The sequence below is a fragment of the Calliopsis andreniformis genome, chromosome 9 (genome assembly GCF_051401765.1).
Source record: "Calliopsis andreniformis isolate RMS-2024a chromosome 9, iyCalAndr_principal, whole genome shotgun sequence".
Lineage (NCBI taxonomy): Eukaryota > Metazoa > Arthropoda > Insecta > Hymenoptera > Andrenidae > Calliopsis > Calliopsis andreniformis.
Genome location: NC_135070.1, coordinates 3,693,783 through 3,720,563, shown reverse-complemented (window position 1 = coordinate 3,720,563; position 26,781 = coordinate 3,693,783). Strand labels below are relative to the sequence as shown.

At 34.9% G+C, this 26,781-nt stretch overlaps 1 protein-coding gene across 1 annotated transcript; it reads right to left on the bottom strand.

Annotated features, from left to right (window-relative positions):
• Nucleotides 1–565: 565 nt before the first annotated feature.
• On the bottom strand, nt 566–25,446 carry LOC143183303 (peripherin-2). Its single transcript, XM_076384828.1, has 7 exons — nt 25,310–25,446; nt 25,014–25,265; nt 19,029–19,165; nt 13,996–14,152; nt 7,237–7,465; nt 3,364–3,513; nt 566–634 (listed from the first exon to the last, which is right to left on the bottom strand). Exons 1-7 carry the CDS (start codon nt 25,444–25,446, stop codon nt 566–568), a joined length of 1,131 nt encoding a protein of 376 aa, XP_076240943.1.
• Between the last annotated feature and the right edge of the window lie 1,335 nt (nt 25,447–26,781).

Genomic DNA, 26,781 nt, shown 5'->3' with positions numbered 1-26,781 from the left:
CAGAATCAGTGGTACAAATGGAAGGGTACTGGTGGTTCTACATTAAAAAATGAGTTGAAAATGTAGAATAAAATTTTTTGAAACATGTACCATAGTATAGATTTAAGTACTGTTCATATCTCACAAGAAATCCCTGGAGAGCATTAGAAGTAATACTTTTCAAAGGACTTCTCGTGGGACGCAAACAGTACTTCAAGTATAGACGGAGATACTTCATGATAAATGTAGTTAGTAGGCAGACTATAAGGGGTCTCTCTATTCTGTGTATCTGTCAAATGCAAAGAGTTATAATTCTGTAAATTCGTACAATGATAGAAAAATTAAAATTTCATTTTCTCGAAGAAGAATAATCATAAAATTAGAATTTCGTTATCTCGAAGAGGGCATGCAATATAAAAATACTTTCGAATCACCATATCTACATTATTATTATTATGACCACTATTTCTGGGATACCTTCTATACTAAACGACTATGATTTTCATGCACGTAAGCATTTAAACCTCAAAGTGTTTACTCTTTTCAGGACTTTTTACTGGCTATAGGAACATCGTTCTTCAAGATTTCACTCCGTGTCACTGGAATAAACTAGCGGCTTTAGGTCGATCATCGAGTCTCCGCGTCCACTGTACTTCTGTGAAGGGATGGAGGAGAAAATCCGTAATTCATGAAAGCAGAATTGTATTTAGAAACTTCTTAAATTTTCAAGAGAAAAGAACGACGTTTTAAATTTTCTAGGAGAATTTCTGACTTCTGTAAGTAGCATTCAACCTGATCATTCAAAAATACTTTCCTGCGCCATGATCATATAAATAATAGCCCCAAGAGATAGAAATTTGTTAGAAGAACCGCGAAGGCAGTACTGCTTCATGGTGGAAACTTTGCAAAACTTTTCTTCGCCGCGGTTCCCTAATAAAAGTCAGAGAAGACTGTTCCCTTCTTTTCCACGTTTTTATTCTAACTCGAAGAAATTAGAACGTTAAACAAATAAAGCCAGCGGGAGCCGCTTGTGCGAAGTGTTATTCTGAGAAAGAGGCGCAAACTTCGTTCCGCAAATATTTCTCGCGAAGTTGCAAAGTTACAGCCGCAGTTTCCCTTTAACTCTTATCCTCTGACAGCCCTTCTCACCGCTGCACACGTACGGTTTCGAAATTAGCGACTTCAAGGTAAAAAGCTCGCGGAACACAGTCACGAGAAGATGAAACTGCTTGGATGACGTTATACTAAATACGAACGCTTGTACAAGATGGTAATTCTCGTTTTTGTTAATAATTAACGTGTACGAAGTTCCTTGACGCCTTTCACTCTTATTACTGGAGCTGTAGTTAGGTATAGCGTTTCTGGTTCGTTTTACCTGGAACTTTGCTCTTCAAGTCATTAATGACGTGCGGTTCGAGAAGAAAAGAACTGGAAGGAGGGGAAAGGGCATGCTTGCATACGATTAATAATATTGTGAATATCAAAAGATGTATTCACAATAATATTGTCAATATCTTTTGATAGGAATATCTTTTGATATTCACAATATTATTGGTCTATATTTGGTGTGAGGCCTGTATTGACGGATTGAGGATTGAATATTGGTAACATTTGGATATTTTGTCATTCAAGCATCAATAGTAATTGTGGAGAAAGTAATGACATTGATTAAATATTAAATTTATTATTATCTTAATAATTCAATTAATTGAGGTGTTGCAGGTAGTAAGGATGAACTCAACAATTTTGAAAATACTTTCCATTTTATTTGTGTTTATAGACAATAAATAAAATGTGTTTTTTCGAAAGTCGAATTTTTTAAGTTTGCCCTTATTACATTCAACGCCTCAATTATTCCTCCACTTATTTGTTTTCAATACAAATTAGCTCACTATTATATTATGTAATTATAGTAGTGATGATAAAATTTTACAGTAACTAAACAGCAATTCAAAACGATGATGAAGATGTGTTTTTTGACATCGAGGTATATGAGATAAAGGACATCTATTTCTGAGACTCAAAGAATTTAATTCTCCAAAATTACTTATGCTGAAAAACCTATGAAATTTAGCAAACAAAAAGATGTTGAATCATTGAATATTGAAATATTGTGAATTTTGTTGATTCCTCCTGTCATTGCATACATAGGATTCTAGGGATCCACTGTTTTCACAATATTTTTATTAATAAATACAGTTTCGTTATGAACAGAACTTACATATGAATGGGTGAGTTGCAAAACAGTAAAACTCCAAACATCACATTTTGAGATTTTTGATTTCAACGTAGAGTTTTATGCTTTTTACGTGTCTGAACTTCAGAGCTAGAACGTATTCAGTTTACTTTCTTTCTGTGTGACTTAAAATATTTTGACTTTGGAATCCTGACACAATTTTAAGATTATTTAAAAATGGCTATTTTTTAAATCACCGATTCGTATAAAATACGTGTTTATAGATATTTAAATAAATATTTAACGGAAAAAATGAGAAATGATATTCTCATGGGTCCCTCAGACCCAAGTTGTGCACTGGAAGGTTAAACAAAGTTTAGTATTAAAAAGGTGATTATTCTATTACCCGAAGATTCTCTTATCCAAACATGTTTATTCCCCTATTGGATTAGATACGGGAAGTTTTACTAAATAGGGTGTCTCAAAACTGGTGGTACAAGCAGGAAAGAGTTGATTCTATCGAAAAAATAAGACGAAAATGTAGAAAGAAATTCGTTTTTGTTCTTTTTCGTTTTCGAAAAAACTGACTTTAAATTTTAACCGACTACAAGTGTACCGAAGTACAGTTATTGGTGTTTGAGGAGTAAACAGGGAAAGGTTTCTAGCTTACGGTAGAGATAGTCACTGACTAGACTGAGAGTGTTCCTCTTACCATGTGTACCTTCCAAGCACCTAAAACTGTACTTTCGTACACTTCTACCAGATCATAATTAAAACTCAATTTTCTTAAAAACAAAACACGATATAAAAAAACTTATTCTATATTTTTAAAATACTTTTTCAGTTAGAATCACCTCATTACCACTTATGCTACCCGTCACTAAGACATCCTGTATTTGTATGAACACCATGCCAACCCTTTCCAACAAGTCTCCTCATTTCATGAAACTCACCAGTGACAAACACAACAACACATTTTCATCAAGTTTCGATATTGCTCTCGTTACCCATCCTCCAACTTCTTTTCCATCACCCTTCTGGACTTCCATGGCGACGAAAACGAAGGAACCACCCAGTACAGCACTTCCGACCCACACCCTTTTCGGATAACAATAGCAGGTGGACTTGGAGCACCACGTGCCAGCCAGAAAATGATTCAGCCCCGTTCATCCGCTAACGATCGATCCCCTTCCGGTCGTTCCACTAACCCGATCGATCTGGCAGAGATTAGGTCCGCTGGTGTAGCCGAAATCGAGGCGTCCGTAGAGCCAGCCGGGCGATCCACGACGCCGATCCCCAAGCGCGACTGCATTTCTCGCGGCAGTAAAGTTGAGCCTTGACAACACGGTCACGGCGACCTGGAACCGACATTCCCAGCGTTTCCCTACTTTCATACGTGACGCCACGTACGCGGGAATAACAACCGGCGGCCAACTCGAAAGAGTCACCCCCGTCGGCTCGTTTTCCTCCTGCGGTGTTTCCCTACGCTGCAATTTTTTCTACTCGCTCTCGCGTTTCCACTCGTAAAACAGTGTTTTCCCGTCTTTACGACGAGTCACACGTTTTTCCTCACAAAGAGAGGAAGCGAAAGCGAGAGAGAGAGTTGAGGTTTCCCTCTGAACTTTCCTTTCGGGTGCCGCGTTAGAGACGCTGGCCCGTATTCGTGGACCCTTTTTTGTTTTATGCGTGTATAAGAGGCAACTTCGATAAAATTTTGCAACGTTTCTGTTAGCCACCACGGCCAGCGACGCGGTTTACGATGCGGCCGGGAATCGTTCGTCGTTTTCGGGGTCGAGGGAATGACACTTTACTGCGAGCATCTCTTTCGCCGATGTGGGGTATATTCTGAGGGGAGAAATTAGGGTTTCTTGGTTGGAGTTTGGGAATTTCGCTGTTCCCCAACTGGGTAACGAACGCATCGTAAATAGAAGAGTTTCCATAGGGCAAGATAGAGTCTGCTTTTAACGACTTCAATGTCAGCCAGTTTTATTAAAGTTTCGTTCGTTACCGAGCTTGGGACACGCTATCATGGTATTGTGAATTTAGACAAGGTACAGTCGTGTCTTATGCAGATCCTTTCTTGGACCAGGGCGAAACTATGAATGATTTTATTCTAGTTTATTTTGCTATAAATAAGTTTAGCTAGGAAGTGAGAAGCTACGAGGTGTTATATTGGTCGGAAAATACTGTCGAGTATATCTATAAAAAATTGTATGTTTTATCTGTCAGATCGTAGTTTTGGAAAACAAATATTAACGATATAGACTCGCAAATTCGTTTATACATATATCCAGTATATATGGTGCCGTATTTTTGTTTTTTGTTATTTGCTGGATTTAAATTTTCGTTCAGTTTCTTTAATGTAAAATATATTAAAAATTAGAACGTGTGAATTTAATAATTATCCTTGAAAAAATGTAGGAATCAATGCATGATATGCTTACTTAACAGGCGGAATTAGTCTCTTTGTTCAGTCCCAAAAAAGATTAACTGTCACATAACATTTAGTAAGAAATCCATACAAATCTAATAAAAAGTTCTATGAAATAATGAATGGAAATTTCATAATGGATGATTGTAAATTAGGCTGTTCTTTATCCTATTTGTAAATTTACCGGCTTTAAGAGAAGCTTTTTTTAAGGATAAAAATATACCTACATTCATAAGAAAAGTCTCAAGAAACTTTAGAAAATTTATGAAATCAAAAAGATTTGTAGGAAACCAAAGGAAATAATTAATGTATTACCATGGATTACGATAATCGATACTTAATAGGGTAATTTAATAGACTATTAGTTCACGTTCCGAGTTCATCGATGGTCCTCAGCTGGACTGTTTTCTTCAGGGTTTTCTTAGACGAAACCTCGAAGGGCAATTATCGAGCCACGAAAAAGGGGTTCGAATTAAACGAATTAATTTATGGCTTGATAAAGGAAAAACTTACGAGTGGACGAGAACGCAGCGGGTTTAATTAACCGCGACTATTCGCTGGCTTAATGATATCAAGGCCCGAAGAACCGTGGAAACTGGATTAAATCGGAGAGGTGAAACGAGCTTGGAGCACGCGAGCTTACAAGTGGAGCCTTCTTGTCTATCGGTGAACATACTTTGGAATCTACCTTTGCCGCGGTTTTCTGTGGTTCGGTGGGAAAAGATCTTATCGAATATTTTTATCAAGGTATTCCTAATGCCTAAAGGAGATTATAATAATTAATACAAATAAAGGTTTACATACAAATGATTCTAGAAGAAATAGATACAGATAGAAGAAACTTCGAGAAAGGGCTGAGGATTCTGTTGACGTTTATGGAAATTATTGCGCATTTATTTTTAATATGTTCTGTGTTGTATGAATTACTAAACTCCTTGTAGTAAGTAGATACTTGTAGGAAGCTTTTATGGAACGAACAAAGATATTCTCTGATTCACTTTTTCAAGGAAAATTGCTAAGAACTTTAAGCTGCTAACGTTACTGTTAAGACTACTTTCCAGAATTTTAAGAAAAAAGAGAAAGCAGCCAGTGCTCTGTTCCATGTATAACCTTTATACTAAATCTGTAACTGAATTAATTTAACTACTAAGACTCCTACAGACGAATGCAAATTTTCCGCAGGAGCAGCGAATTCACGGTGAATTTTTCGTGCCATCCTTTTTGCACCAATATCATCTCATATGTTTGTTTCCTCAATTCGCCGAAAATTCGCTGCCGCTGCGAATAATTCGCGTTGGGAGGCTTTATCTCGCTTCCAATTATTTCACATATGGTAAGGGTACCAATTATTAATTATTGTGTGCTGATTGATTATTGTGATCCCCACTTATTTCTACATTGTATAACAAGCTGTAGCACTTTGTAACTGAAAATATTCGATTTTATTAAAGCCATATAAATATTTTGATTTTTATAGTACTACATCTTATTATATGCGAATAAAAATTTCGGGGGTGGAGAGACAGTAATCGGTCAATACTCACTACTTGGCGCTCTTATTATACAGATAATAGGAGAAGGATGCCAAATTTGGGCCATTGAAATATTTTTCACTGTAGGTTAGTAAGTAAAATATTTTGAATATTTAAGAGATAGCGGAAAAAGTTTCATTACTTATGCCTTCAAGATATTATAATTAAGTTTTGCAATATTCAATTTAAAAAACTAGGCAAGTAGTTGTTTATAATTGTGATATCAGTTCACTGAAAGCAACCAGTTTTCCAGGATGGACCTTTGGTTTCCTAAATTGAACCGTTGGATTGAAGTGTAAGAATTATTAAGTTTTCTTAGCAACAAGTTTACTAAATATATTACATAGGTGTAAGCATAACTAATTTGCAAAATTTCATAGCAAAAGTCAACAATCTAAATAATAAGATTTTTTTAAATTTCGTAAAGCTTTTATACACAGTGTATGAACCCAACTGAAACATTTTCCGCATTTTATCATATTTTCTTCTTTGATTTCCTCACATAAGATACAAAATTACTGAGAATTCTTAGTTTTGCCTTTTAAAATGGTACTGCTTTTGTAACATTCTATCGACTATCCACATTGAATTGGTCTAATGCAAGCATCTATTTTTGCCTCAATTTAAGCAACTTGATCAAATAATTAAAAACATTTTACCGAACCGTCATTTTAGGCAAATATTTAAAAATGGACACAGTAAATTGTAGCTGAACAGTATTTTTGTAGCAGTAAAATGTACTTTCTACATATTTAGTTCAAAGTCATGTTACTTACTTTAGAAAGAATAGAAAGCTTACAGTTGGATGCTAAAATATTAGATTCTCAGTTGTTGAAACAGACTGCGTTTGTTCACTTAAACACCAAGTGGAGTTATATGATAGTGATTATCATATTGGCTAACTTAGTACATAAGCAATACATATTGCCTATCACGCGGCACAAATTGTTTATTTATTACAAGATACACTGATGGTCCAAATTTGTCAACTTTCCCCTATATTCGAATCAATTCGAGTTTCTGAATCAATTCATACCTATCAGTTAATCTGCACGTCATAGTTCCTAGTAACAAAGTCATGTATGTTTTCCTCCCACCCCTGATTATCATTGGTTTACCTGTAATACAAACAGAAATGCGATCAGCACCACAGTGGAGTAAAGCGTCCCGTTCAGCATAGTCCTCATGACGACCAGGCAGCCTCGGGGGTTCAAGCTTTCGTGAGTGGAGTTCTGCTCGAGATTTGGCAGCTGAAGGGGATCGTGATAGCATGGGCCCTTTACGTCGGTTCGACAGCAACTCCATGGTACCACCGGGGGTGTCACGCGACCGTCCAACTCGGCGTACCTGAAACAGGATTCCTACGTGTCAGATCACATTCTCTCGTTTCTTCCAGTGCCTTGGAAAAACCACCATATCGACCTTCTCAAGGAAATATTTTCGGGACACCAAGTTTTTCGCTCCCGATGCTATTGATTCGTGATAGCTTTTGAAACGAGAAACTCTGTCTGTGATAAATTTAAAGTGCAAAGTTTGCTTTTATTTACAATATACTTTAGTTCTCTGGAAAATAAACAGTATGGCTATGAAAAGTTGGAAAATATTACAACATGGTCAGCAGTAGGTAGAAAAGTATTGAATGCATGTTTTTATAGAATTGTGAAAATGTAATAAATTTCATCCAAAAAGAAGAATAAAATTTTTGTAAATAGATATCGTTTTACTATTGCTTTGTATAGGTTCAGAATTTTAGTAAATACTGTGTATAATTGCACATATTCTCTGGTTGTTAATCAATCAATTGATATAATTTAGTACAAAACATATCCCTTTCTTTCTGTATGCAGCTATTTAGATGGCTACAGATCAAGCGAAATCAAAATCTTATTTAACTTTTAACTACTATTTTAAGGTACGAAGACTTTGATGAAAACTTACTAACATTAAATAATTATAAAACAAATTAATATCGTGTTAATTGGAATGAAAAAACGAGGTGTAACATTATATACCTACTCAACTTTCGTTGAGTTTTTCATATTTAAATAACAGCAACAGTAACAATATGTTACGTGGAGTCTAACAAACTCTATGCTAACAGTTAAGGGTTAAGTTCCTTATTGACCACGGCTAATAAATAGCAATGACTGACACGAGGTCTATATTGAAATATACTGAAATATATTGAAAATGTTGGAATATTTGCATAAAGCTCATATTTGACATGCAAATTTGGGAAAGAAACGGTTAAAAATTTGAAAATTTGATAATTTGGAAAGACTGTAATTGGTACACCTTTAGCGGGTCATTAGGGACTGCATAATCAGTGCTAAAAAGCTTCACGAGTTTTGTTACCGTACATTCGCAAATGACCCACTGAAAGCGTTTCAACAATCGCCGAATTGCCGAGCCTCAGGTGGTTACCTTGCCCAGCGCTGTATAATTTTTACACGTACGTGATTAGTGTTTTAGTTAATATTATGTCTCAATTAATTTCGCCACGTAGTAGATACATTACTCACAATCGAATAATACTGCTAGTTGTATACATTTTTTATCTTTATATGTGAAAACTTCGAAAGAGGCATTTCTAGCTATATGGTATTAATCTATTTTGTTTCAGTTCAGATTCACGTCGCTTGATATAACTACAAGGTAATTGCTCTATAGTTAGGTGTCCAAGTGCTGATATATGTGCACATTATGTTTCGATGGTAATACGTTCAATAATAAAGGGTTAATAGCGCGTTCTGAACAGAAGCCTTTGTGTCGCGGCTGGTAATCGCAGGTGGAACGAGGAAGGGAAGGGGAGAGGTGGTTATCGATTTCACGTTATGTTAATTGCGGAATTATACCTTCAAGTGGATCGATCTCACCGTCGAGGCCACAACTATTCGACATTGTCAACTGCTACTATCAGTCCCACCAAATCGATAGATACAATACATGTTATATATGTGTCAGTAAAGCAAAATGATTTATATCACGGTTTTCTGTTTGATATTTCAAATTTTCATCTTCAATACTGTCTTACGAACTTGTGTTTTCTTGATTTCTTATTTCTGTTCGAAACAGTTCTTTTAAAATCTTATTTATTTTTACAAACATAAATTCTATATTCTAGATCTCAATTAAGGGTTGTAACATGTGAGTGACTGAAACCAGCCTATCTTTGAGAAAGAGGACTATTCGAATCATTGATCTGAAGTTTCACACATTAGTTTATACATATTGTATCACATTGTACAATTTTTTTATTTAAAAATACAAAAAAATAAAAAAGCAAGTACTTTCAGATTTGGCAGTATTGCAGTGTATCTAGTGACCTGAAACGAAAAACTTGCATGCATTAATAATCTACATAGCCTAAGCTAGAGTGAGATCTAGAATTTTGAAAAATATTAAAAGCTGCCAAGATAGCCACACTTTAAGTCAAAATTATATTAATCTGAATATATTTTAAAAATCCTAGTTCACATTCGCGCTCTGACTAAAAGCATTAATTTGTATATCCAGGTTTTGTGTTTCAGGTCACTTTATAGACCACGATGCTGCTAAACGTTGTTTGTTTTGTAACATCTACACGACAAGCTATAACTTCGTTATTATATAATACATTTGCATGAATAAAATTGAGCAGTATAATATGACACGCATAAATTAATGTTTGAAGCTTGAGATCAATCAATCGAATAGTTTTCAAAACTTTTGTCTTACAGCCACAGACGTAACATAAAACACCGAAACCAATTAGGCATGGCAATATTACCTGGAATGGAATTTCATTGAAACTTTCAGCACGACGAAAGAGCAAAGAAACATAGTGTACCTTCATAACTCCAATTTCCACGGTGCTGGAGAATCGATCCAGTCACGGATCGACACCCGAATGTTTAATTACTCGAACGCGGCTATCGTATCGGACGTAGGGCGAAAGTCCTGCGGCCAGGAGCAATCCCTTTTCCCTCTGAAACTTCCTTCGAATACCAGAACTGAGAAAGCAGCTAGGGGGACACGGCTCGCAGCAGCTCGTTCTGGACTTCACGGACATGTTCGCGGACAAGTTCGAATTAGCAAGTTCAACAACTCGCGGAATGCTGGTCGATAGTCTCTCTAGGCGACCCCTGTCTCACGGGTAGCAGTGGGGACAGAAAGATTCGAGGTTCCCTCGAATTTATTCGTTGAATCTAATGTTTATTCGTCTCAGGTAGGTTATGAAAAAATTGGGACTTCGTTAATGCGTTTAACCCCTTGAATTTTTATGGCCAGCTTGAGTCGTCCTACTTTTATGCTACAGAGAACTGAAGGAAAACCCGAGGGGATAATTTCAAGGCTAATGAATCTAGAAGTGAGCGTCAGAATAAAGAATTCTCTGACTGAAGGACGAAAGTGGCAAAAATTTAGCGAGAAACTAAAATTTGATGAATTTACCTTTGAGCTTCATTAACGATGGAGAAGGATGAGAAAATGTGGAGAAAATTGTGACTTTGCTGACGTATTCCATATCGAAGAAAGCGAATGTAGAGGGTGAGAAAGTTAAGAAACGTTTCGAGGAGTCAGAAAGTTTTTCTGTTTTTATGATAGGGAAGACGGAATGACTCTTTCGAGGCGAAGCTTTTACGCCACTACTTTTTACAGGGCAACGTCGAGGATGATTGGAGACTGTCCTCCAACACGTTTCGTCGTACACGTTTTCACTTTGAACCAGTGACAGCTTCATTCGGCAAACGTAGGTATTTTTATAGCTAATAAAATGTCTGTTAGAATGGACGTGTTATGAGCCTATTAGTGATTGAGTAAAATTAATTTTGGTCGTATATAGAATAATATGATTCATTTTATGGATCACTTATTGTCGATAATTATCAGCATGAAATTACGCTGAATTCAAAATAAAGTTCGGGGCAGGAAATTAAACAATATGAATTTTCCCATTGATTGCTTGCTAATCGATCATGTGAAGCCAACTTGAGTTTAAAATTATAATTCGATGCATAATATTAAATAAGGTAGGTGTGCATAATATCGTCAGTGTTTCGAAATCCATCACTCATTAGAAATTCATTAAACAGGAACTACAATCATTAAATTGAATTAATAATACAATACATAATAATAATATTATGTGTTTAGGAATTATCATAATTTATTTCAGTTATTTGGTAAGATCCCAAATTATATAAGATGTTTGGAAAACTCGCTAAATGGATATCTAGAAAAAGTACAGAAAAGCTGAGAAAATTAGTACACTGGAATTGTGCACACGTAACTTACAATTAGTTTAACTATACCTGGTTCATTTTTCACCCTGTTCTTTCGTCAGTATCTCACACTTAGCACTCCCCTGTTTCCAAATATATTAATAAAGGCTTCAAGACACTGGCGAGAGAAACGCGACTAAGGGACCAGTCACACTGTACCATCCTCAGGTTCAATACAATAATTATATCTGAGAAATAATAATGTTACTCGCAAATTATCTACTACGAGGCGTTTCTTATATATAATTACTATATTGACGGACGGTGGTGAAGGTTCAGCGTGATTCTTCCCTAGTACATTAAACAAAAAATGTCGAAGACCACTAGCAACATTTTACCCTCTCTCCCCCTTCTTGACCCAAATGGAGAACACTTTCAAATGGGCGTTCCACGGAGTGGTTCGAGTAAAAGCACACACAGACTATTCCCTCGGCGCGTAAGTCGAGGCCCAGACTGGAAGTGGAGGGTCCCAGGACGTAATAATCGGACTAGTGGCGAGCACTCTGTCCCTGGCTAGCCTTTGGCGTTTTAAATCCTCGGGTAGGGCGTGGAACGCTGACCTGGGAATTTCATGCGGAAGGGAGAGGAAAGAAACAGGGGTGTTCCTGTCTTGCTTCAATTCCCGTGGGGGCGAGCTTCCTTCTGGAAATGGGTACACAGCGAAATTGTAAGAGGGTCGGCTGCACGCTGTTCTTACGCGTATTAACTGCTTTGGAAAACGACGGAGCGGTCGCTTTAAAGCGGCACAACCACTCTCACCCCTGGTGCACCCCTCCCCCCTGCCGCCACTTGCTAAAATTTCGCCCTTGCTTAGTTCATGTGCGCGTGTATGTAGGCGTAATTAAAATCCTGGCATACTTTCTAGGCTTCCATTAACGTTCCTGGGGAATTCGTTCCTGACTTACGACGTAATTATTATTGCATATGTGGAAAAACTTGAAATCTGATTATCCTGAAGCATTGTTTTCAGTTTTAATTACTCTTTCAGGGGAAAATTATTTACAGTGGAACCTTTTATTCGAATACGCTAATGTGTGAACGTATTACTGTTCGAACATTATGTTCTTAGAATAGAGAATCACATATGATATACCTATACTTTCATGTATTGATAGAATTAAGTATACAGACTGTTCGACAACAGGTGTTAGAAATTTTAAAAGAAGAGTTTACATATAAAAAGAGGATGAAAACCAAGAATGATTATATTGCGTTTGGAGTTTCGTTCCAGAGTTATTAATTGTTGAAAAAACGCCTAAAATTTATGTGAAATGTGTCTGACTTGGAACTTGCTCTACTGTGGGGGAGCGTTAGCCGGGCCAGACACAGCGAAGTCAGTAGAATAAATCTCAAGTCAGACACATTTCACGCGTATTTTATGCGTTTTTTCAATAATTCATAACTCGGAAACGAAGCTTGAAACGCTATTTTATTTGTCTTCATTTCCGTCTTTTTTCAATATGTACAATAGAATCATGCTTTAAGATTTTTGACACTTACATTGAACACCTTGTATATAGGGTGTAAACAATATACAGGGTAATATTTTAAAGAGTAGTAGGGAAGCACAAATGGAACATAAAATATCCTTGTGACATAATGTCTGATTTGCTTCTATTTTGTAATAATAATACTTTAAAGTTAACATGCCTATATGCTAAATTAATAATCTCTCTGTAATTTTACAGATAGATATATTGAAGGGTACAAATAGAGTAAAAAAGTCTCAATATATTTTGTTGTACCTCTTATGGTTTATGTTTTATAAAACTTTAAAAATTTGTGATCCATTTCCTATGAACATCTTGGGTCTTTAAAGATTAATAAGAGTTTAATTGTAAGAGACAAAATAAAATGAATTGAGACTTTTTTGCTCTATTTCTGCCTTTCAATATATCTGAAAATTACAAAACCCTCTGACCGTCAGTTTAGCATATAGGTACGTTAACTTGAAGGCATTATTATTGCAAAATGAAGGCAGATATTATGTCATAGGACATTTTGTGTTCTATTTGACCTCCCTTTCCACCCATTGAAATATTACCAAGTAAATTGTTTACACTCTATATACAGAATTGAAGTATTCAAGGCATAAAAGGAATGTAACTCTACAGAATTACTTTGGTTGAAAGACTTATGTACTATAGGAGTCAAAAAGATATTAGATCTTTAAATATTGCAAAAATTGTCAACTTGATCGATTTTTATTTAAATAAATGAAGTTTAATACTAGAAAAGCAATAATTTTGTTAACCGAAAATTACTTTATCCAACTCCCATTATCCCCTTATTACCTCAAATACAGAGGACTTCGCTCTGATTGTTTTATTCCTTTTTCTGATTCTATTCTATTCAAATGTCTATCTAACCTCGTTTCTATAGTATCGAAACCTTCGAGACAATAAACTTTGAATTTTATTAGACGCATTGACGTGTTTCGGGACAGTTTAACGATCAGGAGGCGATAAAGCTTGTCCTGTCCGCGCATTGTCATGGAAATCAGGCAGGAGGTTAATGGGCGATAACCGTGGATATAGATTGGATGGTGTCAATGTCGATGTAGATCGCGATAACTAGACTAGATTGTCCTCCCTGGGATAATTAATTGGTCGTTACTTCAAGATATTCGGCGAATCCAGAACAAGAAGGTTCCGTTGCAGCCAGTACGTCTTGTGCCAGTCGTAGGAAGAAACGATACCGCAGCAACGCATGTGAATTTGCATACTGTCGATTCTCCGTTTCCATGTCGCATCGGTGAGGTATCTTTTCATACCTGCTCAACAGAATATGTGTATCTTCGATGTAAATACGATCTGATGGAAAGGGTGGAGTTTGATAAAATGGTGATATGATGTTTAAATAGTGACAACCTTCTACGTATATTTTATGGGCAACAATGCTTCCGAAAATATCTGCTAAGATTTATGGATTAAGTAACATTTATCATTCAATTAAGTTATGTTAAATGACGGAAATGTAGATGGTATTTTGTACATATTAAAATAAACCGAGAAAATATTGAAATTTAAAGTAGTTAATATGATACAATAGTGGCCAATGAAATTGAAACTCTTGCTAGAAATACTATTTGTTGATTATGAAAATAATTATAAATATGTTACTTAAATATATATAAATTACTATACACATCAAAATTTCAAGGAAAGAAAGGAATTTGATCGATGACAAATAACATAAACGATTACTTTTCATGTGACAGTTGAACTAAAAGATTTGATATTTCTAAGGTAGTATAATTTCAATGGTCACTACTGAGGTATTAAGTTGCTGGGAATGAATTTTAAGTTTGTCAAAATGGCTTCAAAAATGTGTTAAACCTTATTTACCAACACTACATAATAATTTTATCATTTTATGACAGTAAATATAACTATGCAGTTAAATTTATCAATTTTTGGAAAGTTAGTTATTAGTTATGTGCTTTGACGATAAAAATAAAGTTTCTACAAAAAATAGACTTGATCAGTATGGTATAGTATCTGAGCGTATTCTAAGTGTATTTTGCATAATTAATCATTCAGAAACGAAGCCTTAAATTCAATTTCACAATGCTTAATTTTCGTTTTATTCTGGCACGTAGAATCACTTTCTACAATTTCTAACATCGTTTATCGAACATCTTATATTCCACAAAACCATTCTCTTATCTTGAAACGCTCATAAAATCTGTCAGAATACACTGCAAAGTTTCGAGGAACGAAAAGCGTGAAATTTACGTTGTTGCTCGATTTCAGCGTAAAGACCAGTCTGAACTCAGAATCATGTTTCCTTTCGAATAGTTGTTTGTACAGCAAGAACTTCGACAAGTGTTTCTGAGCGAACGAGTCCCCGTTCTCGATGTGACGACTAATTACGCGGCCTGAAGTGACGCGCGTGTGCGCGCAACGTACATACCTGAGGACATCGAAGGGAGTTTTAGGGTCAGAGTTCCGTCAAGAGAGAACTCTAAGTCGTTGGAAGCGTTGCAGGCGGTATAGGGAGCAGTGATTACGAAATGTGGAGTCTTTGGAAGATTTGCGAAGAGAGAAATTCGTTTGAGACGCGCTCCGTGCCCTTGTTGCAATTTAACTACCTTAAACGCATTAACTTTACAAGAATCTCCTTATCTTGCGTGGGATTTTTAGTTCTCGAGATAAATTACGTGAAATTTATTTTTTGGATAAAGTTCACTTTGTGTACTTATATTTTGTACCACATTGAATATAGTAAATATAGTTTAACAGAAGGTTTTATTAAATTGATTGTACAATTGATGAATCAAGGATTTTGAATGAAGAAATGAAAACGTTCGTTTTCGAAAGACGCCTTTATCCATTTTAGAAAGAAATTGAAAGACGTTGATGATGAGGAAAGCTGATAAAAAATTGATGAGTTATATTTATTTACTGTAATGAAATTCGTTGTTTCCTTGATGAGGATTCTGAATGTTTATTCGCTGCAATTTTCATTACATCTTTGCTAATAATCAATGTATGAATAATTTATATGAATTTTAAAAATTGAATTTAAACAGACGCGTATCTTTCAGTATCTCTGGAATCAATGAAACAGTAATAAAATATTCGTTTATGCTCACAAGTATCTCCCAATTTAATTTTTGCTCAGTGTTATTCATTTTCACAAACACATATACTGGCAATTAATGAGACGAGAGAAATTTAACCGCGCCGATATTGCAAAAACATTTAATTGCCATTATATTATTTCAATGACGGCTTTTTAATTAATTCGATGATGATTACACGACCACGATACGAAAATTTTAATTTTCATCTTCGGAATTTCCAGACTCTCCTGCTCTTGTACTGATAAATTTCTGATCGGACATATAAAAAATATTGGAAAGTCGTTCGTTAATATGAAATATTTCCTATTACCGCGAGCCAGGGCGGCGTACCATGGAATTTGATTGTGCTCCCAACGACAGACATTATTCTCCTGGAAGATGAAGTGGACTTATCAAACGATTGAGATTCATGCGCTCGGTATGCAGAACCATTCTTCCATTTTCCTAAATGCTTCGTTAAGTTTACCGAAAAATTGAATCGTCTTACGATGGGAAAAGTTACTTCTGAATCATTAGTGTTTTTTAGTATTCTTTTGGGAAAATAAATATAGGTACAAATAAGTAGAATTGATATCGAAACATCAACGAACTCTACTTTTTTTGTTCGATGATTTTGAGGGAGGATGTTAAGAAATGAACGATTTTTGCCTGAGAGAGGGGATGTGAAATTTAAGTCGTGTCTTATAGAATTTTTAGCGTACGATAACGTGACGTTATCAGTTTTTTGTAAATTGTGGGGAAACGTGGAAATATTGATGAAAACCACGAAAAATGTAGATTTTTTAACTCCTATTCAGATGTTTTATTTCGAGGTGTATTTAGATTTATATGTATATTAGATGCATCACACTTGTTTGTCTTACAGTTAAGAGTATGTCATGGAATTATACATATATACGAACGGTGGAAATTTTAATAAAAGTACTCATCTTCGATATTAAGTCAATATGAGTTGAACTTCAAAAAACTTCATTCTCATCCTTCGAATCTGAAGACACATTGTCCTCAACTATGGATGAGAGACTGTACGCTGGTAATTTGCAAATATTTTGCATATCCAACATATCATGCAATTAATATAATATGAGAACAACAGCCTATCAGCCGACAACCTACTTTGCATGTGCAGTAATGACGTGTAGGGTAATGATTAATGAGAGCCCAGAAAGGCTTTCATCAAGTAAAACATAAACAAAGTATTTGATAGAATTTGAGTAACGAAAACGTAGTCGAACTCGTAATTAGAGGACATTTCCATCATCTAAGTCAATATTGTGTCTGCGATAATTTATCTTAGTGGAATCTTTGTTGACTTCAAATACAAAATCATTATTATCACGAATATAGTATATTATGCATATATGCGTTTAGACAAAATCATCGAACAAGCAATGTAAGTGGTTCAAACTCGATATCGGAAGTCAATAGTTTCACGTTTGTAGTGTCCGTACGATAATTCCATGACGATAATTCTAAATGTAAATGAAACAAATATGATATAGCAAATATGTCTATAAATTTAAATAGATCTTGAAATAAAGCATCTGGATGGAAGACAAAAATCTGCATTTTCCATGGTTTTTATCAGTACTTCCACGTTTTCTCCACATTTTACGAAAAAAAAACAGATTACACCATCTTATTGTATGCTAAAAATTTTATAAGACACCACTTGACTTTTATTTCCTGCCTCCTGAGCAAAACTCGGCCATTTCTTAACATCCTCCTTTAATTGGACGATTTCCATAAAACGCAGGCACTTCAAATATATTATAACGAAATGACCTTTTCATAAACGTTACTGCTATCAGGAACAATGATAAATAATAAATTAGAAAAATAAGAAAAGTGGTATCAACTTTTGTTAGTATTTCCTGAGACTCAATTACATATTGAATATGATTACAATTAGTCCATTTCTTTTCAAGATATTTCTCGTATCGATCGGAAACATCAAGAAATCAACAAGATATGGAACATGAAATGCGTTGATGAGAGAGTGTATGTTGGGTAAACGTTTCGAGTTTCCGCAGGAACATGCACTCGTGCCGTATCTACTCATTAAGTAGGTAGACATCGAACGAGATTTCCATCAGTAATTTCCAGAGAAAGGGGAAGGGGTTCGGCCGTTGATTTGCATATTATGTCGGGACACTGTTTCGCGGTGTGCCGTTCTCACCATCTGTCTGCCATAGAGGCACGATCCATGGATTGCACAAGCGAGAGATGGTTATTGTGACCGAATATAGCTGTGCTGCTCGGCTCTTTATTAAACATCCCAATTCGAAGCTTCTCATACCGATAACATGTTATTAGAAAATATAGCGATCTGATCATTAAAATGAACAAAATTCCAAAATGGAGCAAAGAAAGTGAAGTGAAGAAATGATGAAAATCAAAAAGTAAAGTGATATTGTTTTGATATGTTGATTGATTTCATTTAAATCCGAGGTACTACTTTGACGTCTCTTTCTTCTTTTATTATGGGAAACAAAATTCGATTAGCAGTCCAATTACTATATTATATTTGGACAAAGTTTATATCGTTCTTTGTTTCTGAGAAAATTGAGTTCGAATAGAGTAAAAGTATAGGGATAGGAAGGCATAGTCTGACTACTAGCTTTTTCTACTGTGAACTAGAAACATTTCCTTTTCCTCATTTACTCTTCAAATGTCTAAAATTTTATTTCGATACTTTTGTTTTCAGCTAAAATTTAAAGTTAATTTTCTTGAAAATGAAATAGGTACGATATAAAAAATGTTAGTTTATATTTTTGATTTGTTTTCGCGTATGCTACCAGTTCTGAGATACTCTCTATGTAGAGCAATTCTATCATCAATTAGCTCTTTTACTCATTTTGTGACACTTAGCTTCTTCGATTAAACTCTACCAAACTTTGTTGTTAATATGATTCGTTCTTGTGTAAATTATTATTACATATAACAATGTAAGAAGTGAAATAATAACTAAGGTATGACATTTAACACGAATTAAATGTTAGATCTCTAAGAGTCTTGAAAATCATTCTCAGTTCTATAAAAATGATAAAAAATTCTTTACCTTCCACAAGAGTCTCATGAATTTGAAGTGACAGTTCTTGTGCCGTTGAGAAACAAATACTGGCCATGAAGCATCCCACAAATACAATAAATAGCCCCACCATGGTCCATACAAAGAGCCTCAGGTTCATCCAGGGTCTGAAACAATGAAAATCGTCAAATATATCAGTTGATGTGTATGTTTTAGGTTTGTAACAGATGAGAAGACGTACGAGGAAGACTAAAAGAAGTGGTTTTCCTTCTAAGTGTGCTAGTTTGTTCGTCATTAAGACTATCGATCAAGTTGTAAAGCTTGTCAGAAAAGCGTAGTTGTATTATGATCTAGTAAATCTCTATAATATTTATTGGATCAAACAGAAACATAGGTACACTGTGTGCAACAATAACTCCAAAATATTTTTCTACATATTGCAAAAAGTTCTTACATCTTGACCATAGTAATACTCATTATGTGTATGTGATGAATGTCACAGTCGTTTAGCGAATTTGTTAATTGAACGTGTGATCTGAAGAACAGTAAAATTCCAAACTTACCTATTTTAAAATAATGTCATAATTATATCTGGACCAGCCAAGGTGTATTAAGTTACACCTAAAAAATTGGATGTAATATTTTTTAGTTCTGAGGTCCAGATATGTGAAATGCATAGAATTACACTTTGAGATCAAATATCTCAAACTGTGGTCTTTGGATTTCTTCTATTATTCAACTCAGTGACTGAATTGAAGATGTTGATTTATTTATATTAAATATCATGTTAAGTGTTCTACTACCCAGTTGTACCTTACTTTGTCGTAAGGAAATATTTATAAATATATTATAGCAAATCCATAATATGATCTATGATCCTTCCTCTGTTTTAAACCTATTTTGCTATAACATAAAACAAATTTGCTATAATACGTAACGTGATTTCATGTGGCGTAATAATAGTATGTTCGCACCTTTACTCTTACCTCACGTGAAATCACGTTACGTATAACAAATTTGTTTCATATTATCCCAAAATATATCTAAAACAAGGGAAAACCCTCAGCTTACACTATGAATTTGCTATAGTATGTTACGTGAGTTCACAAGACATGACAGTAATGTGTTCACAATCTTAATCCTTTCTTTCACAAATTATTTAACGAGTACAAAGGAATATTTATATCTTCTACACTTTGCATGTCAAATACGTAGGTTCATGAGAGTACTCTAACGTTTTCAAAACATTGAAGACCTCGTTTCGTTCATTGTTACTTCTCAGCAGTGACAAGTATAGAGCTTGAATAGAACTTTTATTACGATTGATACGTCGCTGTATAACAATGGCCGTATTCTTTTGCAAATACCAGTGCAAAATACATTTTAAAATACTGTATTATTCAGACATACCGCGACTACTGTAAGAATTCCTGAGGTGTTGGAGGCACCGTCACAGGTTCTCCAGTTCGGAACTGTGGAATAAACTCCGTCGTTCCCGAAGGGTTCGTTTACCAGCAGGCGAGGCTAACTTACAATCTTCCGTGGCTTATTTCAGCAGCCCTCCAATTTCTAACCCGTCTATCGAACCGCCGTAGTTGAGAGAGTGCGAAAATCCACGGCCGCAGAGCTGAACCGCGAAGATACGTTAACGAGGGAGAGTAATTAAAACGAATGAAACGCCGCAGCGGGAATTACTTGAAAATTCTGACAAATCGATTGGCCTTCGGCAACCAGCCGACTTCCAATTCCCGACCGACGCTGTTCCTCCCGTTGGAGTCGGTGGAAATTAAGAAAAACACGCCGATGGTTAATTCTCGTCTCGTTCGCCGCAGTAGAATCTCGCTCTTTGCCATTTTTTTCTTTCTATTTTTGTATCCGTTTCTTTACACCAACGTTTCCCTTCTCCTTTTGCTTGCGTTTATTTCCCTCGTGCCTTTGGGATATCCTTGTTTATTTTTTTTTTTTCGAATAAGAATTGAGCGCACCTTTCCTTTGCCGCCATTATCACCTACGTTGTCACAAGACTTTTTTGACCTTTTTCATTTTCCTGGACTCGTTTTCCTGCAGTTTTTCCTTCTTCTCTGTATAGTTGGAGCTTCTATTTTTTAATTGTCTTCGAAAATTCTTTTCTGTAATGTTCTGCGGACAATCAATTGCATTTTTTTTTGCAGCATTCTGTTTTTTAATTTTTCAGGTTCAATTATTTCAAAATTACTACAATTTACAATTTGCATGGGTATGTTGAAAAGAATTAGCTTAGGTTTCTACTACGTGCACTTGAATCTAATTGCAAAAGGCACTTTTCCTCGCACCAAACTTTTTACACTTCTTTTACCTCATTATACAATATCTTGCTTCTGATTTTCATCTTGCATTCTATTTCTTTCTTTTCTTTCTTTCTTATTTTCTTAAAATGATTTTTACTCTCTTAAACCATCTAATTTCTCCAATAATACTTTTTAACATCTGGTCTTCCCATAAATACTACTGCAAATGTACAATGTGATAGTAAAAACTTAGGAGACGTTATAATCTCTAATTTATCTGAACTTATTAACACATGTATACAGGGAGATTTCTATGTAACTGTCGCTATAATTTTTTGGATACTTCTGATAATCTGACGAGAAAATGTTCGAATAAAAGTTAATCAGTTGTTAGTCGGCTACAAATTGTAATATAAAAAAGATTTAAGACAATATTTTTTTCATAAATAGTCATGACCATTCCCACTTTTCTAAACGACATTAGATATTTTTCACTTCAGAGTATTATAGCACATCTCAAAATGAGTTCAACGACCTAGTGTACTATAACGTTGGCAAGACATTGAAGTCAGAAAAATAAAAAATAAAAAGTCAGAAAGTGAAAATTGTTTTATTGTGTGGATGAAATTTTATGTGGCCTAAATTGTTATGTTCTTCGGTAAAAAAATGTATCTAATGTTTTGCTGAAAATTATGTTCCTGATACTAATAGGGATCATCCACAGATGAAAAATTACTTTTCGTCGAAAAATATAACAATTTTGTACAGATAAATTGAATCCAGACAATAAAACAATTTTCACTTTCTGACTTTTTATTTTTCACTTTTCTGATTTCAAAATCATATCAAGGTTATATTATCCTAGGTCGTTGAACTGAATAATCTCATGTGTTTAAGATTTTAATTTTTTCGCGGTTATATCACCGTTTCAAAATACTATGCGTTGTTTGTAAGCTTGTACCAAGTCAAATGATGGTAATTTCAAATAAGATGCCTGAATGTTCTTCGTCATAATGTACAAGATGTTTCTTTTATGTTGTATATTTTAATATCTTCGTTATTTTTTCCGATATGAAAAAATGTGTCGGGACAAATTTGTTTGGTTTAAAGTTAAGAATATTGTGATGCATGTTTTTTCTCTCAAAGTTATTTTGTTCCGAAGTTTCAAGTTCATTACCATTATTTTGCACATTGATATGTATTTTTTATGATGCAGCATTATAGTGCACCATGTCAGAAGACATTAAGGAAAGAAATGTACATGTTTGCAATACCAGTCCTTTGGCAATGATTGATCGAGCAAGCAAAGGTTTTCTTGTGCCCAAAAATGTTTCGAAGCTGATGGACACCACTTTGAACACTTATTCTGAGGTAAATTTAAAATGATAGTAAAATAATATAGTTTATTGCTTATAGGAAACCAAAATCTAGAATTTTCAATCGTTTTTAAACTAGCGTGACTTTGTTGTTTAAGATTATTTAAAGATTATAGTATCATAGTTCGTTGAATTCATCTTGATGTGGACTATAATACCGAACCATAAAGAATACATATTAATGTACAAAACAAAATGTTGATTACTTCGAAACTCGTAAGAAAATGGTCTCGAGAGATAAAAACATGGATCATAATATTCTCAGCTTTGAATAGTCATGACATTCTCATATTATGAATAGTCATAATATTCTCAGCTTTGAATCAAATAAATTTGTCCCGACACAGTTTTTCATACCAGTAAAAATAAGAAATTTATTAGGATGTGCAAGATAAAAGAAATAACTTGTATATTAAAAGAATTCTAATTAAATAGTTAGAGATTGTAACTCTTCCTACTTTTTTACAAACATCCAATATTTTCGTACCGCAACTCATGACAGGACCAAGTTCTTTTAGCAGTCTTCCCCATTCTCCCAAGACATTCTTCTACCAATTTCTTGCGCTTCGCAAACTCCCGCCATGTTTGCGCAGATTCGATTAAACGGACCGGTTAATTGTGTTCTCCGATTCGCAGGGTCTCTAATGAATGTTTCACTACGGCGAATTTCACTTTGCGTCGCGGTTTCCGGCAGGAAATATCGCCGGCGAAAAATCGTCCACCACCCGCGAGGTGGCTCGCATTAACGCATTTACACGAAATCACAGGCTCGATACGACTGATTCGCAATTTGCCGCGTATTGTGCAGCGAAATTTGACGTGACACGTGGGGCTTACCTTTCGCTCGACGCCCATTTCGCGGCTCTCGACTGCGCAGCTCGCGAGTTGATGCTCCTATAAAAAATTGCCGCGCGGATATGGTAGATAGATTAAATATTTTTCCAAACAGAACGTGTTTTCAGCTGAAGAGGGAAATTGGCGATCCATTTGTGCAAATATATCGGATACTGATCAGGCAATTTATTGCCGGTTTGCATCGTTTATTTCGAGGGAAAAAACGTGACATTCCTTTTTGTGTTATTAAACAGCGTTTTATAGGAAAAAGTTGCTCGATTCGCAGCTTATCATGAATCGAAAAATTATTTATTTCATATTGGTAACAAATCATGCTAATACCCTGAATATTCTGCTAAATAGAAATGTTTAAGGGGGTATTTTAATCTAGACCGTAAGTTTTTAAGTGTTATTTGGCATATTTCTTTTGTACAGTAACACGTTTTTGTATCAGATTTTTTCGTATATTTTTCTTCTATATTCAAGGAGTGTACATCATTTTTTTAATGTAAAACTATTGAAAATGATAAGAGATATAGATGCTTTAGTACAGCATTTTCTCTTGAAAGTGCCTTCAGGGTTGCCATGATTCTGTCTGTTCTATCTATCCAAAATGAACGAATTGAGAACAACTTTCTTTAATATGAACATGGCTATAGTTAGAACCAGAATTGTGCAGAAATATTGAAATCGAAAAATTTGGCAGCATATTAAAGTCAGATCATAGATTTTTGTGCTTTTCTTTGTCTTTGACATGTTAAAAATAGTACTAAAGAACATTGGATTTTAGTTTGGACGATAAAAACAGATGTGCTGAAGATTCTCTCCAAATTTGGTGTCAATCGAACAATCAGAACTTCAGGTATCATGGGAAACATTTGGAAAAATGTAGTTTCGAGAAAATCGCGTTTAAAGTGTACCTAATACCATACAACGCTGCGTCCCAAGTTCCAGACAAACGCTTCTAACTTCATTAAGTTTGCGAATCCAGCAATATCCATTAGCAGACATATTGTCCAGGGCATATACTTTCGGGAAGTGAGATTAAAAGAAGTCGACTTTTTTAAGTCTGTAGACTAGAATACCTCCTTAAACTAGATGATGCACTTCAAGAAGAAATTACTTTAACCCTTGTAGTGCCAACTCCCTAAGCACAGGTAGAACGAGAACTTCCAAATTAATATTTATTTAGTTTTCATGCATCAGGAAAGAATTCTATGGTCCCCACAAATGTTATTGAACGTGTCAAACCCTTCTAAATTCCATCAATTTAAAAAGTGTTGTATTTTTTCTACACATTTAACAATAAAAGTAGTTAAAAGTTAGAAGGGTTTTAAATAAATACCGCTGGATTGATCCATCGCAATTTCAACACTGTGCCAAACTATTGACACATCGGTACCTTGGCATTAAAAGGGTTAATATAAAGCTAACAGTTGTTATAAATTCTTCTTTAGAATACTTTGCTCTCTAAAATTACGGTGAAATTTCTTTAATTTATTGTAAATTTGTAATTATGTTATATTTACAAACGTTACCCTTCGGCATAGTGAAAATAATTGTAACACAGCCTCACACCCAGCAGGTTATATATGAAAACGAAGAGCCCATACAGAGTCAATGTCTTGAAAACTAGCTCGAATAGATTCCTCTCATCGAACTGTAACTGTGCAGCGGGAGCAAACGTAGTGGTCAGACCCAAACAGAATAGAAGAAATCCAATGAAAATATTCGCACAAATTGCGAAAATCACGCATTGATGAAGACGTTTTCTCTGGGTCCATGTAAACCTAATGTCACCGAGCGCCATTATTAATTCTCACAAGTTAATTACATTTCATTTGTTTGTTTACTCCGTTCACGTTGTTTGATGAAAGCTACAGTATCATTTGTACTAGATCTATGTCGATTAATGTTGCTATGGGTTTGTATTTGCAATTCAAATAGTAATGGAGGTTGTAAAACATTCATTATTTAGGCTATAGGAAGGGAATTTCATAATCATTTTCTCAAACAGTTTCTGAGAAATTATGAATCAAATTGGCGAATTAGCATGTTGTTAAACGTGAAGTTAATTTTGTTTTATTTTTTAATTAGTCGACGATATGTAAAAGGTAACACAGGAGTTTCATATTTGTAAAAATTTCAATAAAATTCATTAAAATATGTTAAAAGTGCTTTTTTCATATTATACGAATTGAATCAGTGAATTGAGGAACAGTACATACAAGTCCAAAATTAGCCAATTTCAAATAATCTCAAAATTAAATGGAAAATGCATAGAATTATATGTTGGGATCAAATATTTTAAAACGTGGTCTCTGGACTTGTATTGTTCTTCAACTCACCGATTTAATTTACCTATTTATTTATTCATGGGCAAACTCATTAATAGTACAGGAATGATACATGTAAGAATGACAGCGAGCACATTAGTAACGATGATAAAAAATTAACATATGGCAACCAAAAAATAAGATACAGAATAAAAATCAAAAAAAGAAAAGAAACAGTTGAGACAAAATATAAACAAATAAACATGTGAAATAACGCATATAAAGCAACGTTAGAAATTTAAGTTAATAAAGTTCTATAAACGTCAGACTTAAATGTGTTTTTATTTTGTGATAAGAAATTAATCTGACCACTAATACCACAATCAACTCTAACACTAGCCATGTAGCCATGCTGAACGAAAACAGCAACACTGTGAGAGTCCGATTTTGCACTTGATAGAAAGAGTACGTAGCATTGTGTGTTTCTGTCTATGTAGTGCAAAATCAGACTCTCTCAGTGTTGCTGTTTTTCGTTCAACATGGCTAGCCTCAAAGTCAGCTGAGCTAATACTTATCTGTTAGATATGATATGATATGATATGTAGGATAGATTTGGCATCGGTTTCCTAAATTTCCTTCGCGAGCTAATCCAGAGTAGTCAGTTTAGTAATTCGTTTACAATTTTACACAGTGTTCGTTCCCAGCTAAGGATCCGGAATTTCCTCATTCCTGCGTCGGAAACTGTCCTCGTTGAGGTATTTCTACGGTATCCATGGAATATTCGGTATATCGTGTCCAAGTATCTACAAGGCGGGATAGAAGAAAAGATTCAAAAAGTTAGATAACCTCGTCCTCATTTCTTCGACCCTTTTTCGACAAGAAGTAATTTCAATTTCAGGAAATCACAGCTGTCGAGGACTTTCTCCAAAAATAAAAGTTCCAATAGCATATTCGGAAATGTCAAAGAGAAATATTCGATGGTAATTAAATCATGGAAAATTGTTACCGCGAGTAAATATCGTTTAAAATT

What these genes read in the sequence shown, in the direction of transcription:
- LOC143183303 (XM_076384828.1), bottom strand. Translation starts at nt 25,446, where the DNA reads ATGAATGTTTTACAACCTCCATTACTATTTGAATTGCAAATACAAACC. An exon ending in TCATGAGACTCTTGTGGAAG is followed by an intron (nt 14,153 to 19,028) that starts GTAAAGAATTTT and finishes TCTGTTGAGCAG; the next exon opens with GTATGAAAAGATACCTCACC. An exon ending in ATCTCTGCCAGATCGATCGG is followed by an intron (nt 635 to 3,363) that starts GTTAGTGGAACG and finishes ATCCCTTCACAG; the next exon opens with AAGTACAGTGGACGCGGAGA.